The following is a 15,416-nucleotide window of genomic DNA, read 5'->3' as shown; positions in this document are numbered from 1 at the left end:
TACAATGGAAACTGACAGGCAGTTATTGACTGTCTTCTGCTTACCTTGCTTTTTTTGTTCTAGCTCCTCAATGCAGAAGTCAAGATGAATAATTTGAAACTTTTTTCTTTTGTGATTGCTACACATTTCTAAGTACTTCTTTAGCTATATTCCATAAATTTTGATTTTTTAATTTTTGTTCATTTCAAAATACATTATAACTTCTCCCTTTTAACTTCTTTGACTCATGAGACATTTCAAAATTAATTATTTAGTTGCCAAATGTTTGGATATTTCTCAAATATCTTTATATTAGATTTGAAAACAAACTCAGTTGTGGTTGAGGGCATATTTTTGTAAAGTTTCGGTAAATTTATTGAGACATATTTTATGGTACAAGTTATGGTTTATTTATCTTGGAAGATGTTACCTGTCAAGTTGAAAAGACTATTCTGATCCTGCTGGTTGGGGTGTTGTAGCGACATCAACGGGAGCAAGTTGGTCGATAGCGTTGCTCAGGTCTTCTGCATCCTAATTGTGTCTCTCTCTCTCTCTCTCTCTCTCTCTCTCTCTCTCTCTCTGTCTGTCTCGATGGAGTCTCACTCTGTCGCCCAGGCTGGAGTGCAGTGGTGCAATTAGCTAACTGCAATCTCCACCTCCTGGGTTCAAGCGTTTCCGCGCCTCGGCCTCCCGAGTAACTGGGATTACACGCACCCGCCACCATGCCCAGCTAATTTTTGTATTTTTAGTCGAGACAGGGTTTCATCACGTTGCCCACGCTGGTCTCAAACTCCTGACTTTGCAAAAGATGGACCCGCTCTGGCCTCCCAAAGTGCTGGGATTAGAAAGGCTGAGCCACCGCACCTGGCCACGCGCTGCGCATTTTACGCGGATGAAGAGGATGGCCTGGGCGCTGTGGCTCCACGGAGCTGTTCTGACAGCGTCTCCATTCCCGCGGCTGGAGCGGGGCGCACGTGCACGCACGCACGTGGCTTCTTCCCAGGGCGTCACCGCGTGGGTACCACGCCGACTGGAGCGCGGCTGCCCTCGCCTGGGGATCAGCGGGGCGTGGCCGGGGAATCGGCAGGGGCGTGGCCGGGGGCCGGGGGCGGGGCCGGGCGTGCGGGCGGTTGGGCCGGGGCGGGGCCGGCGGCGGCGGGTAGCGGGGGGCGGGGCCGGCGCAGGGCGGGGTTGCCGTTGCGGGGCGGGGCGGCGCAGGCGCAGTGCGCGGCGGCTTCCCTCCCCCAACGGCGCGCCCGCTGTGGCCGGCGCAGCGTCGTGCTCCGGCCGGGGTCGCCTCCCGCCTCCGCCGCCCGCCGCCCGCCGCCCGCGTCGCCCTCGTCGCCGTTGGGCCGCGCCGCGCCGCCATGTCGGGCCCCGGGCCGCGGGAGCCGCCGCCGGAGGCCGGCGCGGCGGGCGGCGAGGCGGGCGCCGAGGGCGCGGGCGGCGGGGACGCGGCGCCGGGCGAGCCGGGGCTGAGCTTCACGACCACCGACCTGAGCCTGGTGGAGATGACGGAGGTGGAGTACACGCAGCTGCAGCACATCCTCTACTCGCACATGGAGGCGGCGGCCGACGGCGAGCTCGAGACGCGCCTCAACTCGGCGCTGCTGGCGGCGGCGGGCCCGGGCGCGGGCGGCTTCGCGGCGGGCGGGCCGGGGGGCGCGGCGCCCGTGTACCCCGTGCTGTGCCCGCCCGCGCTGGCGGCCGACGCGCCCTGCCTGGGCCACATCGACTTCCAGGAGCTGCGCATGATGCTGCTGAGCGAGGCGGGCGCGGCCGAGAAGACGCCGGGCGGCGGGGACGGGGCGCGGGCCCGGGCCGACGGCGCCGCCAAGGAGGGCGCGGGCGCGGCGGGACCCGAGGCGGCGCCCGAGGCCCGGGCCAAGCCGGCCGTGCGCGTCCGCCTGGAGGACCGCTTCAACAGCATCCCCGCCGAGCCGCCGCCCGCGCCGCGCGGCCCCGAGCCCCCCGAGCCGGGCGTGGCGCTCAGCAAGTGCGTGCCCGGCGGCCGGGGCTGGCGGGGCCGGGGGGGAGGCCGAGGGGGCGGAGGCCGGGCGGGCGGAGGCCGGGCGCGCCCCCAGCCTGCCCTCCCGGCCGCACGGGGCGCGGACCCCGCCGGGGCTGTGTGCGCGGGGCGGGCCCCGGGGAGCGGGGACCTCGCGGAACTGAACGGCCCCCTGGCGGCGCCGCCCGCGGAATTCCTGGGAGCCGTGTGCGCCGGCGGCGCCCCTAGTCGTCAGGGAAGCCTGGGAAGGACCGACGCGGCTTGGCAGGCCCTGAGCTCTACAATGGAGCTCCAGCCTGCAGCCGCCCCCGTGTCGACCCCCAGGGGTGGCGGGGAAGGGGCTGAGTCCGCAGTTTTCTGCTCGTCCCATCCCAACCTGTGTTGCCCATGTGGGTCAGATGGAGGATGGCGAACGGTGAGGCGGGCCTGCTTCCCTCCAGCACTAGGTGACGGCTGTGCACAGAGGTTTCCGGGGCGAGAGACAGCTGCTGTCCGGAAAACTGGCCAGAGCCGTTAGACTGGGATGGCGGATGGCTGCCCGCCTGCCACCTGCTCCTGACGTTTCTGGGCTTGCTTCTGTCTTGGCAGTTTGGTGACTCTCATTCGCCATCCGTCTGAATTAGTGAATGTTCCTCTTCATCAGCAACAAAACAAATGTACGACGCTAGTGAAAAATAAAGCTGCTGCTTCAGCTCCTGCTTTGCAGTTCACCTACCCGCTGTTTACGGCAAATGCTTGCTCCGCTAGTGGAAATTCTGGTCTTTCACAGACACAGGTAAGGAACATGATTTGTGAAGCTTTGCTCTTTTGTATTAAATGGGTAAATTTTAACTTACTTTGGTTAGGTCCCAAGTACTTTTTTTTCTCCATCGGTAACCTTAATAACCTTTTGAGGCCAGGCATAGAGACTCACGCCTATAATCCCAGCACTTTGGGAGGCCGAGTCAGTGGATCGCTTGAGGTCAGGAGTTCAAGACCAGCCTGGCCAACGTGGTGAAACCCTGGCTCTACTAAAAATACAAAAACTAACCAGACGGTGGTGGCGGACACCTATAATCCCAGCTACTCAGGAGGCTGACGCATGAGAATAGCTTGAGCCTGGGAGGCGGAGGTCTCTGCTGAAATTGCACCACTGCACTTTAGTCTGAGCAATAGAGTGACACCCCGTGTCAAAAAAACAAAAACAAAACAAAACAAAACTTGTAAAAGTTGAGTATTTGTATGGTATGGGAATCTTTTTAAATCCTCAATGCAACTAAAGTTCTTCAAATCACGTATTAGTAGCTTTGATGTTTGTTAAGTGCATTTTATTTGTGCATTAAAGAGGAGAGTAAGCCACATATTGATAAAAATTCCTGTTGCTTCATTTTTTCCAGAGTTCTAGTAACTCATGTTCTATACTTGAAGCTGCCAAGCACCAGGATATTGGATTGCCTAGAGCATTTTCTTTCTGTTATCAGCAAGAAATTGAATCCACTAAACAGACGTTAGGTAGTAGAAACAAAGCTTTGCCTGAGCAAGTTTGGATTAAAGTGGGAGGTAAGCGGTGAAGCGGCAGGTGGCGGGAGCTTTCTCTTCCTGACCAAGCCCCTTGGCTGACGGCACTTTGGCCTTGGGGGGCAGGGGAGAGAGGTGGTTTGTACACACGTGAAACAGTCTGCGTATCTCAGGGGTCTGTCCACCTGCTTCCCCGGCATGTCACTTGAAACATTCTGAGTCTCAAAGATAGTTAACCTTTGGTGTGGGAACATTGAGTTTGAGGGCTTTTTCTTAACAGTAAAGTGATAGACTTAAGTAAAATTTTCAGTTATCTTCAAGTTACTCAAAGCACTTTATAGTTTGTTTTTTTGAGACGGAGTCTCACTCTCACCAGGCTGGAGTGCAGTGGTGCAATCTCGGCTCACTGCACCCTCCACCTCCTGGGTTCAAGCAATTCTCCTGCCTCAGCCTCCTGAGTAGCTGGGACTACAGGTGCCTGCCACTGTACCCAGTTAATTTTTGTATTTTTACTAGAGACCAGGTTTCACCATGTTGGCCAGGATGGTCTTGATCTCTTGACCTCATGATCCGCCCACCTTGGCCTCCCACAATTCTGGGATTACAGGTGTGAGCCACCACGCCTGGCCTATAGTTTTTTATTATCCTTATTTTATACTCCATGAGTGAGGCAGGCAGCTGACGTCTGCCGAAAGGCTTTGGTAGATGGATGCTAATAGGAGGGCCCTGGCCACGAGCAACAGGCTGTAAGGTGACACGGGCGGTTTGGAGATAGGGACACTGCGGGGGCGCTGCTGCGCTCACCTGTGCAGTCCCTTCCTCCCTGGAAGATGACTGTGAAGTTACCTCCTTACACTCAGTTTTCAAGAGTCGGTGAAGACCGGATGGATGGGGAGGGAGGGCTCCCGCCTTCTCCCGTGTCAGTCACTCCCTTTTGCTCCCTACAACGTTTTATGCCAGAGTAGATGTTCACGTTGGTAAGATACAAAGATGAGTATTAAAGTAGCTTCTGTGCTGACTACGCAGGTTAAGGAATAAAATATCACCAAAACCACTGAATTCCTCTCTCTGTCCCCCTGAAAGCTTCATCATCTTTCCAGAATCTGTGCTTCGTGTGCTGTACGCCTGCATGTCAGCGCACCAGCCAGTCGTGGGCCCGCAGATCTTTGATGGATGCGGTTCCGCGTGTGCACGTGTGGCGTGGCATGTTGCGCAGCAGCAGGGCTCCCACAGTGCTACTGGCCGCTGTGGCGGGGAGAGCTGCTTCTGAAGCGAGGGCAGACTTAGCTGCTTCTGTTTTGTTCTCTTCGAGCATTGCAGTAAAAATATTGTCAGAATGATTTTTTTTTTCTTTTTGTTCTTAGAATAATTCTATATAAAGAAAATATTTTTGGAAGGAAATACGTCCATGTGTTTTTTGTTTGTTTTTTTTAAACCATCTGACTTTCAGAAAAAGTGAACAACTTCTTGGTTTCTTTTTTTTTTTTTTTTTGAGACGGAGTTTCGCTCTTGTTTCCCAGGCTGGAGTGCAGTGGCGCGATCTCGGCTCACCGCAACCTCCGCCTCCTGGTTCAGGCGATTCTCCTGCCTCAGCCACCTGAGTAGCTGGGATTACAGGCACGCACCACCATGCCCAGCTAATTTTTAGTATTTTTAGTAGTGACGGGGTTTCACCATGTTGACCAGGATGGTCTCGATCTCTTGACCTCGTGATCCACCCGCCTCGGCCTCCCAAAGTGCTGGGATTACAGGCGTGAGCCACCGCGCCCGGCCAACTTCTTGGTTTCTACATTCATAGCTAACACCTGCTGATTAAAAACAGGGGCTTTTGATGAAGTCGTATCGGTTGCATAGCACTTGGAAGGGGTCTTTACTGTGACGATTGGTTCTCGTTAGCCTTGTTGTATAAAACAGACTCGGAGCTTCATGTTCCTGCTGACACCGAGCGGCCCCAGCAGCACAGCCTGGTGCGCCTCTCTGTGCCGCTTTCCCAGCATGTTTCTATCTTGGATTGAAAAGGCCAAAAGTATATTCAGCATTAATTGACATAAGAATAAAAGATTAAAAACCGCTTTTTTTTTTCTTTTGCAAAGAAGAAGCGCTATGCAAACAAGCACTAAATAAGAGGAATCGGAGTAGAATGCGTCAGTTGGACACAAATGTAGAACGAAGAGCCCTCGGAGAGATTCAGAATGTGGGCGAAGGTGCCGCAGCCACGCAGGGCGCTTGGCCGTCCTCGGAGTCCTCACAGCCCAGCCTGGGGGAGCAGGCCCAGAGTGGGCCCCAGGGAGGAAGGTCTCAGCGTAGGGAGAGGCATAACCGAATGGAAAGAGACAGAAGGTAATGCATGCGACGGCTGCTCAGGCTGACTTGCTTATGGTCACCGTAGTCAGGCGTGGTTATCACAGACAAAACGATCCTTAGCCATTTCTGTGCTCAGAAGGGGGAGAGGAGGTAGGAGCGTCACTGACTTTCCCAGATGGCTCAGGGATCCCCCAGACTGCGCCCAGGCTCACTGCTCACTAGGAGGACTCCTGGGACTCGGCGTGCAGTCGCTCTCAGGCTGTGACTTGTTCAGGAGAAAGGCTGCCAGGCAAGATAGCAAAGGCACGTGGGGAGGAGGCAGGAGACCAAGTGCCAGCTTCGAAGAGCACCCTGAGCAGTCAGGCACGCTGCCCTAATGCCTCCAGCCGTGTGGTCTGGAAATGTGGGTGAGGGGTTGCCAACGAGGAAAGCTCGATAGAGACCAGAGGCCTGTCCCGTAGGCAGTCTCCCCGCCTGCAGCCACAGTCCCGCCCCCCAGAAAGAAGGCGGGGGTCCAGGGTCGGCCATGTTGTTTGCACAGCGCAGGTCCGTCTTAACTCATCTCCCTGAATCTAGGCTCCCAGGCTGTGGGGCCAGCCTTGCATGCAGGCTTTTCAGAGGAGAGCGGTCAGGCGGTGACAGTAAGTGCTGCTTACCAGCCAACGGTTCTGTGGGTTTTGCCTGGTTCTTTTAAGATTGCTGGGAAGGAGGAGGTTAAAATTGTTATTTAAGTGGTTCTGTCTGTGGATTTTATTTGTGGTATCCTTCTGTGTAGACGTAAGGAGTGGTTAATTTTTTTCTATTATAATTGGGTTTTCATGCAACATTTCCCTAATCTATAATTAATCAATTATGTAATTCGTTGAGTATTGGTACTGTGTACCAGTTTCTGGTTTACATTCAGGAAATAAATAGCAGCAAGTGAGACGTACTGGAGTTTGAAGCTCCAAGGTTGAATGCTGGGCAAGGCAGTTTCTTTTCAAGGGATCTATTCAAACTAGCTAGGGCTGGGTGCAGTGTCTCACACCTGTAATTCCAGCACTTTGGGAGGCCAAGGTGGGAGGACTGCTGGAGCCCAGGAGTTTGAGACAAGCCGGGGCAATATAGCAAGACCCTGTCTCTAAAGAAAAACCAAAAATATTAGGGGTGGCGGTGGCGCACAGCTGTAGTCCCAGCTGCTTGGGAGGCTAAGATGTGAGAGGATTGCTTGAGCTTGCGAGGTCAGCGTTGCAGTCAGCCATGATCATGCTACTGCCCTCCAGCCTGGGCCACAAGTGAGACCCGTCTCAAAAAAAAAAAGAAAAAAGCTAGCTAAATAACTTTGATGATACTTACACACACAGACTAAGGACTTCCCTGAACCTACTGTGAATTACGAAGGGCATTGCACCAGCTCTGACATTTATTTCATAGACATTTATTGAGTACCTGCTGTGTGGAAAGCCTTGGACCATGTGTTGACAGTTTGAAAGTTTGACTTCCAGCTCTACTGCACAAACTTGTGGTTAGAATTAAATGAGCTGATAAAGAGTGTTTGGCTCAATAGACCGGGTGCAGTGGCACACGCCTGTAATCCCAGCACTTTGGGAGGCCGAGGCGGGCGGATCTTGAGGTCAGGTGTGCGAGACCAGTCTGGCCGACAAAGTGAAACCCCGTCTCTACTAAAAAATACAAAAAGTCAGCCGGGTGTGGTAGTGGGTATCTGTAATCCCTACTACTTGGGAGGCTGAGGCAGGAGAATCGCTTGAACTTGGGAGGCGGAGGTTGCAGTGAGTCGAGATCACGCCATTGCACTCCAGCCCGGGTGACAGTGTGAGATTCTGTCTCAAAAAAAAAAAAAAGTTTGGCTTAGTGCCTAGAAGTCCAAAAGCACCTAATAAATGCCAGCTGCTGCTTTGACCTTGCAAAGTCTCTCATTAAAATTCTAAATGTACGGGAGTGAAGATGAATGGGCAGGGCCGTATTGAATCAGTTGCTTGGTATCTGCTTGTTTAGGACTTTACGTGTTACTGAATATAACATGGAAACGTTTAAGAAACTGTCTAATAGCAAGACTCAAGTTGCTTAAATTGTCCCTACAAAGACTAAGTTTCAGGATTTTAACAGAGCGTTGGGCCATGATCCTTTTTGAATCGGGACCCCTTGGAGAATCTGAAAGGTGTACATGAGTTTCCGGTGGGGTATTTGGCCTCTGAGGGGCAAGCAGTTTCAGTCTTGAATGAGAGAGTGATCTGCCCAGAGAAAGCACAGACACAAAACGTCGCTTCCAGCTTCAGGGCCTTTGGAGCCATTCCTCATCCAGAGACTTGAACCTGGCCTGTGAGAAGTAGATAGGGAAAGCTCCAGGGAGTATGTGGGGCATGGGGCTGCAGTGGCACCCACGGATGCGCTGGCATCCCGAAGGCAGTGCAGTGGCCGCCTCTAGACAAGGCCGTGGCAAAGCCGGGGGGCTTCCCGTGATGATGGCTGCTTCCACGGCACTCGGGCCAGGCATCCTGAGCTCTGGTTCCCTCCAGTCCTAGCGAAACACTTCCTTTTACACGTTTGTTTTGCTCCAGCCTCTCTTGGTGATGACTTTGGGTTTTGACTGTAGGCGCAGAATCCGCATTTGCTGTGACGAGTTGAATCTCTTAGTCCCGTTCTGCAATGCCGAGACTGATAAGGCCACAACTCTGCAGTGGACCACAGCATTCCTGAAATATATCCAGGAAAGACATGGAGATTCTCTTAAAAAGGTCAGTGTTAGGCCAGGGGGATTTTCAGAATTTCACAAATTTTCCTTATCAGTGTCTCTCTTACCTTCCTAAGGATAACTCAAACAATCCTTTGTTTCCTGGAATCTAACATAAAATACGAAGTCCCGTATGAACAAAACTCTGCTCGTTAATGATGTAACTTGTCGACTGGGCGCGGTGGCTCACACCTGTAATCCCAGCACTTTGGGAGGCCGAGATGGTCAGATGATAAGATCAGGAGATTGAGACCATCCTGGCCAACATGGTGAAACCCTGTCTCTACTAAAAATACAAAAATATTAGCTGGGTGTGGTACTGCTCACCTGTAATCCCAGCTACTTGGGAGGCTGAGGCAGGAGAATCGCTTGAATCAGGGAGTCAGAGGTTGCAGTGAGTCAAGATTGCGCCACTGCACTCCAGCCTGGCGACAAAGCGAGACTCCATCTCAAAAAAAAAAAAATTCTGTAACTTGTTATTTATTAAAGTAATTGGTACAGCCTATGTGTGTTACACTGCAGTGTGTAAATAACCGAAGAGTCAGTTGTCAGATAGCAAATATGGTCTGACGGTTGTGTGGGACATGATTTTTGCCCTCAGAAAACCTTGTGTAAGGGATGAAAGCAAGAATCGGAAAACAAAAATCGGCCAGGCGCAGTGGTTCATGTCTGTAATCCCAGCACTTTGAGGGGCCGAAGTCGGGGGATCTCTTGAGCGCGGGAGTTTGAGACCAGCCTGGGCAACATGGCAAGGACAACATCTCTATAAAAAATACAAAAATGAGCCTGGTGTGGTGGCGTACGCCGGTGGTCCCAGCTGCTCGGGGCTGACGGGGGAGGATTGATCGAGCCTGGGGGTTTGAGTTGAGATCATATCACTGCATGCCAGCCTGGGCAACAGGGCAAGACCCTGCCCCATCCCCACCCCCCAAAAAGAAAGAAAAACAGAAATGCAGGTAAGTGTCAAATAGTCTGATCTGGACCTCAAGTATGCCCAGAAGGTTTGTAAGAGATGTATTTCTGTGGACTGGGTGACTCGGGGGAGCTGGGGTGTTAACGCCAGCATCTCCAGTCCCTCGGGACAGCCACCCTGCCTTGATCCTGTCTGTGTGGTCGTGGCAGTGGGCTGCAGCAAGCCGCCATGCCTGGCTGGAACCGGACGTGCGGTTTGAATGCGGGAGTTCCGTCAGCCCCTCAGTGGTCCAAAAGGAAGAAGATGTCAGTCGCAGGACTGGTTCTGGGCCCTGCCTTGGGGGGACCCAGGTTCCAGGTCCCGGTCTCAGCGTTGCGCTGGCCAGGGTGAGTGGCTCTTTGACCTTCCAGGAGTGAGCAGACCTTAGTGAAATAACATGTGCAGCGTCCTGACTTTATACCTGGTCAGAGCTGTGGCGGAGTTGCTGCTGTGGCCTGGGCAGGAGTCCGACTAGAGAACGAGCCACGGTTGCTGCAGCAGGCAGACGTGAGCTGGTCGTGTGGGAGCCCCTAGTCCCAGCTGTTCAGGAGGCTGAGGCAGGAGGATCATTGAAGCTGGGAGGCAGAGGTTGTGGTGAGCCAGGAGGGCGCCACTGCACTCCAGCCTGGGTGACAGAGCGAGACGCTGTCTCAAAAGAAGGGCTCTCGTGTCTGTCATCAGGTGACTGGAGAGAGGTCCCCCCCACAGCTGGGCTCAGTTGAGTGAGGGTCTCTCCACTTCAGCGCCATGTAGTGACTTAACCTCATCTCTCTTTTCTGTGTGCACATGACATTCACATCTTGTGAGTTGCATACTTTATTTTCCTTATACATTTAATTGCATTATAAAGTGATACTAAGTTAAATGTATTCTAACTGGATCATTGATGGTTGTTTATGATTCAGGTTCTCTTGAAGATTATTGTTAGAGGTAGACTGTTGGTATGTTTTGATAAAATAAAGCTTTTATGTTTTAAAAAATGCTTTAATGTTTTGGCTTTGTGTACCTATTAGTAAATCATCATTGATACAGTTTACTCAAGTAAGACGAAGGCATTTATAATTTTTGAAATTTAAAAAACGTTGACTGTATGGTCAGAGATTAAGTAGACCCAGTGTTTATAGATATGCTCTTTTACATACATGGTGTTTGCCGAATAGTTCTGAAATGGAATTACATTGACCCTGATTACTTCTGGATCACATTGTTAGACCCACCAAGAAATAGGCTGAAGTCCAGTCAATCCCGTTTTCTCAGGGCGTTAGAACGTAGAAGGCCGAGACACGTGGGTGCTTCTTACTTCCTTTGTGGTTTGTCCTGTTTACTTGCATACATATTTTTGTTCTAAAAGATGCAATAGTGAGAGTTTTAAGTGATTTCTCTGCATTATTTTAGTACACATTTCACTCAGCAGGTCTTTTCCAGGGTGCCCAGGCACTGCTGAGGGTGCTGGGGTACCCTGGGCAAGACAGAGACATCTCGGGCACAGAGGGAGGCAGGGACAAGGAAACATGCAGATGGTAGGGGCAGGGCCTTGCCGGTGGAGGACGCTGCTGTGAACCAGCCTGGCTAGGGGGACTGCTTTGGATTGGGTGGTTGAGGGAGGTGCCCAGCCAAGACCCAATCATGATGGGGAGCTGGCAGCTGGGGCCTGGAGGCGGTAGGGTCTGAAGAGTGCCTACCTGCCTGCCAGCCACCATTGCCAGGCAGGGCCCCGGGACAGGCTGGGGCCTGGTGGGGCCCAAGTCCTGAGGGTTGGGTGTCTTGGCAGGCTTTTGGTAGCAAGTGACACTGCCTGACCCCCATCACCCCACTGTGGCTGGCTGGACGATGGCAGCCAGGTGACGGCGCTGGGGAGGAGGAAGGGCACGAGGCTGCTTGTGTCTGTGGCGGTATCAGATGGGGATGCGATGGGAAGAAGGTGTCAGGATGACTAGGGGTTTGGCCTCAGTGGCTGTGTGGATGGGGCTGTTTACTGAATGAAGACTCAGAAGCAGGATCTCGGCATTCTGAGAGGGATCGGGTGGGGACGTCGGGAGGCAGGGGCACAGAGGAGGATGGGGCGGAGTCAGCAATCGGTGATTGACTTCACATTAGTATCCTAGTGAACAGAGGAAGTACAGCGAACACCTGTACACTCATCCTCCTGTCTCAGCAATTAACATGTACCGTATTTATTTTGTATCCATGCACAATTTCAAAGACATGAACCTTCATCTCTAAATATTTCTTCGTAAATCTCCAAAAGGGGCTCACACCTGTAATCACCCCACTTTGGGAGGCCGAGGCAGGCGAATCATGAGGTCAGGAGATCAAGACTATCCTGACTTACACGGTGAAACCCCGTCTCTACTAAAAATACAAAAAATTAGCCAGGTGTGGTGGTGGGCGCCTGTAGTCCCAGTTGCGCAGGAGGCTGAAGCAGGAGAGTCACTTGAACCCAGGAGGTGGAGGTTGCAGTGAGCTGAGATTGCGCCACTGTACTCTAGTCTGGTGACACAAGAGTGAAACTCTTCTAAAAAAAAAAAAAAAAAAAAATCTCCCAAAGACAGGCCTTCATGTAACCCCAGCACCATTATCACGCCTCACCAAGACGGTAAGTCTTTTTTGTATCCTGTAATGCACAGACTATTCAGATTTGCCCAAAATGTTTTTTTTTTTTTTTTTTTTTTTTTTTTTTTTGAGACGTCTCACTGTCTCTTAGGCTGGAGTGCAGTAGCACAATTATGGCTCACTGCAGCCTCTGCCTCCTGGGCTTGAGGAATCCTGCCTCAGCCTCCTGAGTAGCCGGGACTACAGGTGTGTACCATCACGCCCAGCCAATTTTTAAATTTTCTGTAGGAATGGGGTTTTGCCATGTTTCACAGGCTGGCCTCATACTTCTGGGCTCAAGTGATCCTTCTGCCTCAGCCTCCCTAAGTGCTGGGATTATAGGTGTGAGCCACCACACCCAGCCAAAATGTTCTAAAAATGACTTCCATAGCTGTTTCTTCCCCGAAGCCCAGCACCCAGCCACGGCTTATACCCTGCATTCGATGGTGGTTTTCAGGCTCTTTGAGCTGCAAGAATCCCTCCCACAGTTATTTACTGTGGCATTGAGGCTTTGAAGCGATCAGGCCAGTTGTCTAGAGAATGCCGCACATTTCAGGTTTAGATGGCTCTGTTTACTTTTGGTAATTTAAAATTTTGGTGTAATTTCAAATTGCAGGAACAGTACATGAAGCGCCTCTGTAGGCTGGTCCAAGTTTGTTCCATTTTCTCTGTCAGTCCCAGCTTCTCCAGGCAGCTTTTGGAGCTGTTTGATAGTCAGTTGCAGACACGTGCTTCTTTGTACCTAAATCCTTCCATGTTTACTCCCCCCCCCCCCCCCCCCCCCGACATAGTCTCGCTCTGTTGCCCAGGCTGGAGTGTGGTGGTGCGATCTCAGTTCACTGCAGCCTCTGCCTTCCAGGTTCAATCCATTCTCGTCTCAGCCTCCCAAGTAGCCGGGATTACAGGTGCCCGCCTCCACACCTGACTAATTTTTGTACTTTTAGTAGAGACCGGGTTTCACCATGTTGGTCAGGCTGGTCTCGAACTCCTGAGCTCAGGTGATCCACCCTCCTTGGCTTCCCAAAGTACTGGGATTACCAGCGTGAGCCACTGCGCCTGGCCTACCTATGGATTTTCATTCTCTTTGAACATGCCACTGGAGGGCCTCTCAGCTGCAGAGCGTTGATAGCTTGTATGTGGCAGAATGAACCAAATGCTATGTCGTGACCTGTTATAAAAATAAAATATTGTGCCGGGTGTGGTGGCTCACGCCTTTAATCCCAGCTCTTTGGGAGGCCGAGGCAGGCAGATCACCTGAGATGAGGAGTTCGAGACCAGCCTGATCAACGTGGTGAAACCCCATCTCTACTAAAAAGTACACAAGTTAGCCATGTGTGGTGGTGTGCGCCTGTAGTCCCAGCTACTTGGGAGGCTGAGGCAGGAGAATCACTTGAATCCAGGAGCTGGAGGTCGCAGTGAGCAGCGATTGAGCTGTAGCAGGACAAGCTGCAGACAAAACCTCCCGAACACCAGATTTCAAGAAGGAATTAGCTTTCTATATGATCATACAGAGAGACACGGAGCTAAGTATGCTGGGTACAGGTACGATTATGGAGGCAGTGAGTCACACTTCGGGCAGTGATTCTGCAGACTAATGTATGATTATGTATAAAGGATTATATAAAGGAAATAGCTGACTAATAACCCTATAAACTAAGATATTCTTCAGGAACTAATTGTGCCTGGGGTTTGCACAGCTGTCCTTCCTCGGTGCCCATGTCGGGGGTTACCCACAGTTGAGATCCCACCATTATAATTGAGGCCTCTGTAAAAGAGGTGGTGTGGCAGGAACAAGCCCACCCATCCCTACCCTGCCGGCAGGGTACCACCAGGGTCTCCCCGAGGACGGAGCCATCTCGGCGAACAGCACCTCCACTGTGCTGGCCTTGAACCCTGAGTGTGTGGCAGTGCGGAGGGGAGTGAGGCACTGTGGGATGCGGATAGATGCCCCTGACTTGTTAATGGTTGAAACTTTTTTAAATTCATTTTTTGAGATGGAGTTTCACTCTTGTTGCCCAGGCTGGAATGCAATGGCATGATCTTGGCTCACTGTAACCTCTACCTCCCAAGTTCAAGCGATTCTCTTGCCTCAGCCTCCTAAGTAGCTGGGATTACAGGCATGTGCCATTATGTCCAGATTATTTTGTGTTTTTAATAAAGATGAGGTTTGACCATGTTGGTCAGGCTGGTCTTGAACACCTGACCTCAGGTGTTCCACTCCCCTCAGGTGATCCACTCTCCTCAGCCTCCCAAACTGCTGGGATTACAGGCATGAGCCACTGCGCCTGGCCTGACACATTTAATAGTATCTACACTCTACTTTCTCTCAAATTCTGGGTTTACACATTTATTAGCTAGAGCCTGTTAATGGTTGAAACATTCATGTCATGTATATTTTACCACAATAAAATCAATACAGTGAGGCCAGACATTCTGCATATTGGAAAAATTAAATAAAAATACATGTACAGTGTAACTGCTATTTGAAAAAAAAAGTTGAAATCTGTTTATTATATAAACCCCCTTGTGAGGGATGACATGAATTTGTGAATGATGCCTTAAAACTGTACTTTAAAGTCATTTACATAGCTCTTAATTTAAACCTTTTGCACATTGGAAGACAGCAGTTTTCATGTCTATGAATTCAGTATATTAACGACCACTTCTTAACTTTAGGAATTTGAGAGTGTATTTTGCGGTAAAACTGGCCGAAGGCTAAAGCTGACGAGACCGGACTCCTTGGTGACCTGCCCTGCACAGGGCGGTCTGCAGAGTAGCCCCCCGATGGAGATCAAGTGATCGGACTGAAGGAATCCTTTGGGAGTGAACAGCCGTTCCTCTGTGACCCACGCACGTCCTCCACAGCCCTGGAATTCTGCTCCGATAGTCTGACTCGAAAGGGACGTGACGCAAGCTGACAGGACTCCGGTAGGGACTTTGAGAGCACATTTCTAAAAATATTTATCTAGAACCAAATACTTACCCATTAATGTCCTCTTCGACCACTTGAGGAGGACGCCATCTTGACAATTAGTAAGTATTTTTTTCAATTACCCGATTCCATCATGTTTTCTTAACATGATACTTTCTGTAGTCTGAAAAGGTACATTGCTTTTTACTTATCTTATTTACATTTTAAATACGCCCCTTTAGCAATTGGAACAAGTTACATTGTTAACTAAAAACAGTTTGGAAATTTTATTCATTTGTTGTATCACACCCCCTCGTAATGATTTTGAGTCACGTGGTGCTGTATTGCAACAGGCAGGACCATTTTAAACCTTTTTGCTAAACATTTTCCAGATACTTGCTTTAAAGCTACTTTTGCCCACAAATGAAATATCATCTCGGTA

At 51.2% G+C, this 15,416-nt stretch overlaps 1 protein-coding gene across 6 annotated transcripts; it reads left to right on the top strand.

Moving 5' to 3' along the window:
* Nucleotides 1–1,241: 1,241 nt before the first annotated feature.
* Nucleotides 1,242–15,398, top strand: TCFL5 (transcription factor like 5). Of its 6 annotated transcripts, none has more exons than XM_039479472.2 (6): nt 1,264–1,975; nt 2,576–2,762; nt 3,364–3,526; nt 5,578–5,824; nt 8,382–8,523; nt 9,121–10,453. In XM_039479472.2, exons 1-6 carry the CDS (start codon nt 1,347–1,349, stop codon nt 9,139–9,141), a joined length of 1,389 nt encoding a protein of 462 aa, XP_039335406.1. In that variant the 5' UTR covers nt 1,264–1,346; the 3' UTR covers nt 9,142–10,453. The 6 variants fall into 6 exon arrangements, with proteins under 6 accessions (XP_074262858.1, XP_074262857.1, XP_074262856.1 ...); XM_039479470.2 differs by lacking the exon at nt 9,121–10,453 and adding an exon at nt 14,740–15,398 and having other exon boundaries at nt 1,267–1,975; XM_039479471.2 differs by lacking the exon at nt 9,121–10,453 and adding an exon at nt 14,740–15,398 and having other exon boundaries at nt 1,268–1,975; nt 5,581–5,824.
* Nucleotides 15,399–15,416: the final 18 nt, after the last annotated feature.

Source organism: Saimiri boliviensis, chromosome 9, assembly GCF_048565385.1.
Source record: "Saimiri boliviensis isolate mSaiBol1 chromosome 9, mSaiBol1.pri, whole genome shotgun sequence".
Lineage (NCBI taxonomy): Eukaryota > Metazoa > Chordata > Mammalia > Primates > Cebidae > Saimiri > Saimiri boliviensis.
Note: the sequence above shows the minus strand (reverse complement) of the source record. Positions and strands in the feature narration are given on the sequence as shown.

Coding starts and splice junctions, on each gene's coding strand:
- TCFL5 (XM_039479470.2), top strand. CDS start 1,347: ATGTCGGGCCCCGGGCCGCGGGAGCCGCCGCCGGAGGCCGGCGCGGCG. Junction 1,976..2,575: donor CCGGGCGTGGCGCTCAGCAA/GTGCGTGCCCGG, acceptor CTGTCTTGGCAG/TTTGGTGACTCTCATTCGCC. Junction 2,763..3,363: donor CTGGTCTTTCACAGACACAG/GTAAGGAACATG, acceptor CATTTTTTCCAG/AGTTCTAGTAACTCATGTTC.